General features: G+C 40.7%; 1 protein-coding gene across 1 annotated transcript; it reads left to right on the top strand.

The window, feature by feature from the left end:
• The first annotated feature begins 1,287 nt into the window (after positions 1 to 1,287).
• LOC122068661 (uncharacterized mitochondrial protein AtMg00810-like) lies at positions 1,288 to 2,699 on the top strand. The gene is made up of 2 exons (XM_042632537.1): positions 1,288 to 1,688; positions 1,952 to 2,699. Exons 1-2 carry the CDS (start codon positions 1,288 to 1,290, stop codon positions 2,697 to 2,699), a joined length of 1,149 nt encoding a protein of 382 aa, XP_042488471.1.
• The last annotated feature ends 689 nt before the right edge of the window (positions 2,700 to 3,388 follow it).

The following is a 3,388-nucleotide window of genomic DNA, read 5'->3' as shown; positions in this document are numbered from 1 at the left end:
TCACAAATTTTGTTCTGCAGTTGAGGACATTTGGCACCAATGGTTAGGACATCCACAAGGAAAGATTACTAGATTTCTCAAGAATAATGGTGCTATTACTGTAACACAAAATTCTTTACATTTGTGTAAGAGTTGTCAACTGAGTAAAAGTACGAAGCTTCCCTTCATTAGTTCTTTTACTCGTTCTTTAGTACCTCTTGAACGCATCCATTGTGATTTGTGGGGGAAAGCACCTGTAGCTAGTGTTCAGAAGTATCGATACTATGCAATTTTTGTTGATGATTGTACTCGGTATACATGGTTTTATCCTTTATAGAGTAAATCTGATTTTTACAGAACCTTTTTGACTTTTCAATACATGGTTGAACGGCAGTTGGATAGGAAAATAAAGTTTTTTCAGTAGGATGGTGGGGGTGAATTTTGTAATATTAGTTTTTTGCAGCATCTCTCTACCCGTGGTATTTTACACCATATTTCTTGTCCTGGAACACCTGAACAGAATAGCATAGCTGAAAGAAAACACAGATATATTATTGAAATTGGCTTAGCTATATTATACAATGCTTCGTTACCTTATTGTTTCTGGGTGGAGGCATTTTCTTCTTATAAATAGACAGCCTTCCAAGGTACTTGATATGGATTGTCCCCTACATTTGCTATTTGGTAAGAAGTTATACAATACTTCGTGTTTTAGGTGTTCGATGTTTTTCTTATCTGAGTGGATATGCTGCCAACAAGTTTGAACCCCACTCGTTGCCTTGTATATTTCTGGGTTATAGTGATAAACGCAAGGGGTATCGATGCCTTCACTATTCTACAGGTCGGGTATATATATCGCAGCATGTGGTGTTTGATGAATCTATTTTTCCATTGCAAAATCAGCCCACCATTTCACAATCTCAGATTGTATCTACTAATGCTTGTACATTTGAGCGATGGATTGAATATTTAGATTGTACTACAGGTGCTTCTTCTTCAGTGAATCAGTCTCCTATTTTGGATATGTTCTCTCCACCTTTGCAGCCCCCTGTTTTGGATGAACCTCAGACAATAGTTCAGCCTACTGGTTCTTCCTCAACCACAACACCAACAACTTTGTCTTAACGTTGCTTTATTTCTGCAGTTCACCCTGCAGATTTTGAAGCACAATTTGACCCCATTGGGTCTTCTTCGGCAGTTCAGCTTGCTGATTCTTCCTCAACCACAACACCAATAACTCTGTCTCAACATTGTTCTACTTTTGCAGTTTAGCCTGCAGAATCTGTGGCCCCTTTAGATTGTTCTCCTATGGAGACTTCAGCTTCCTTTGGTGAGTTTCCTACATCTCCTTCCACTGTTTCATTTCAATCTCTCCATCCTATGGTGATGCGAAGCAAGGTTGGAACTGTCAAGCCCAACCCGAAGTATGCTTTGATTGTTTCTTCTATTCCCACTGAGCCACGCACTATTAAGGCTGCACTTCAACACCCAGGCTGGCGGTGTGCTATGGTTGAGGAGATGTGTGCCTTGGCACAGAATCACACTTGGTGTCTCGTTCCTCGTACCCCGGACATGATCGTCGTTGGTTGTAAGTGGGTGTTTAAATCCAAGCTTCGTTCCGATGGGTCCTTGGAACGTCTTAAAGCTCGCCTTGTTATAAAGGCTTCACACAACAAGAAGGTGTTGACTTTCTTGAGACTTTTAGCCCGGTAATTAAGCCCGGGTCCATTTGTCTCGTTCTCACTATAGCTACTGTGCGTTGCTGGCCTATTCGGCAACTTGATGTGAAGAACGCTTTTCTTCACGGTTTCCTCTCTTCTCTGGTGTATATGAGTCAGCCTCCCGGGTTTGTGGATTCTTCTAGACCTGATGATGTTTGTGAGCTTCATCGTGCTTTATATGGGCTCCTGCAAGCTCCCCAGGCCTAGTATGATCACTTTAGTGGTTATCTTTTTGCCAATGGTTTCTTTAGTAGTGTGTCTGACTCGTCTCTGTTTATCTATTGTCATCACGGGAGTCTTATTTTTTTGCTTCTACGTATCGACGATATAGTTCTCATGAGTAATGATCCTCTTCTTTTGGATCGCTTTATCATTGCTTTGGGTTTGCATTTTGTTATGAAGGACCTGGGTCCTTTGCATTATTTTCTTGGTGTTGAGGTTACTTCCACTCCTTATGGGTTGTTCCTCTCTCAATCCAAGTATGCGGATGATATTCTTCAGTGTGCTCACATGGAGGCTGTTAAGCCCTTGCCTACTCCTATGGTTATGCGGTCTTCCTCTATTATTGATCTTACTCCATTTACTAATGTTACTCTTTATCGGAGTGTGGTTGGTGCTTTACAGTATCTTACTTTGACAAGACCAGACTTATTTTATGATGTTAATATTGTGTGTCAGTATATGTATGCTCCTACTGTGGCTCACTTTGGTATGGTGAAGCGTATTTTACACTATATTCGTGGTACTTTGGATCATGGTCTTCGAATTGTGCGGGATAGTTCTCTTGATCTCTATGCTTTTTCTTATGCTGATTGGGTCGGGTGTTCCATCACACGTCATTCAAAGATTGGTTTTTGTACATTTCTCAGCCCTAACTGTATTTCTTGGAGTGCTAAGAAGCATCCTACTGTTGCTTATTCTAGACATGGCTTTCCTTTTTGCTTCGTGATCTTGGAGTTTCCCAACCACGACCAGCTACCATATTTTGTGATAACCTGAGTGCTCTTCACATGACTGTTAATCCGATTTTTCATGCTCGTACCAAGCATATAGAGATCGATTACCATTTCGTGCATGAGAGGGTGGCTCTTGGCTTCATTGTTACTCGTTTCGTTCCTTCTCATCGATAAATTGCTGATACATTCACCAAGCCTTTAGCTCGTCGTGAGTTTCACTGTATCGCACTCAAATTGGGCCTTCGGTCTAACCCTCGACTCAGTTTGTGCAGGAATATTGACTACAATGTGTCTAACTCAGCTGATACAGTTGGCCCAGGGGTTATATAGTGCTTGAACCGAGGGTTAGTTTTTCTTTGTAGTTTTGTAAGATCAGTGAGTTACAGTTGTATTTAGTCTTGACAGTATATATATATATATATATATATATAATAAGAGGTAAGTTCAGCCTCTCTGGTTCTATGAAACAAAGAGAAGGATTCTATTTCATAAAACTTTCACTTAAGACAGTCTCCTTCCCCTGTTTTTATTTTTAATTGTGATTTATTATTGCAAATTCAGAAAAATTAGGCCGAGGAAAACCATTTTCTACCAATTCTGGATCTGAAAGGGTTTCCTAATTTTTAAATCCTGCATGAAGTCATATCCATAATTGGTCATGAGGGTTGCAGCGGATGTTGGTCGCGACAGGGGTGGGATGAGGCGTAGGTTTCAGTGGATGTCGATCCCTGA

The sequence above is a fragment of the Macadamia integrifolia genome, unplaced genomic scaffold, assembly GCF_013358625.1.
Source record: "Macadamia integrifolia cultivar HAES 741 unplaced genomic scaffold, SCU_Mint_v3 scaffold449, whole genome shotgun sequence".
NCBI lineage: Eukaryota > Viridiplantae > Streptophyta > Magnoliopsida > Proteales > Proteaceae > Macadamia > Macadamia integrifolia.
The sequence above is the reverse complement of the archived record's forward strand: the minus strand, read 5'-3'. Positions and strand labels throughout refer to the sequence as shown.

Bases quoted from the DNA above. Each gene is read 5' to 3' on its own strand.
- LOC122068661 (XM_042632537.1), top strand. From the start codon at position 1,288: ATGGAGACTTCAGCTTCCTTTGGTGAGTTTCCTACATCTCCTTCCACT. The intron at 1,689-1,951 runs GTAATTAAGCCC...TGGTTTCTTTAG, and splicing joins TTCTTGAGACTTTTAGCCCG to TAGTGTGTCTGACTCGTCTC.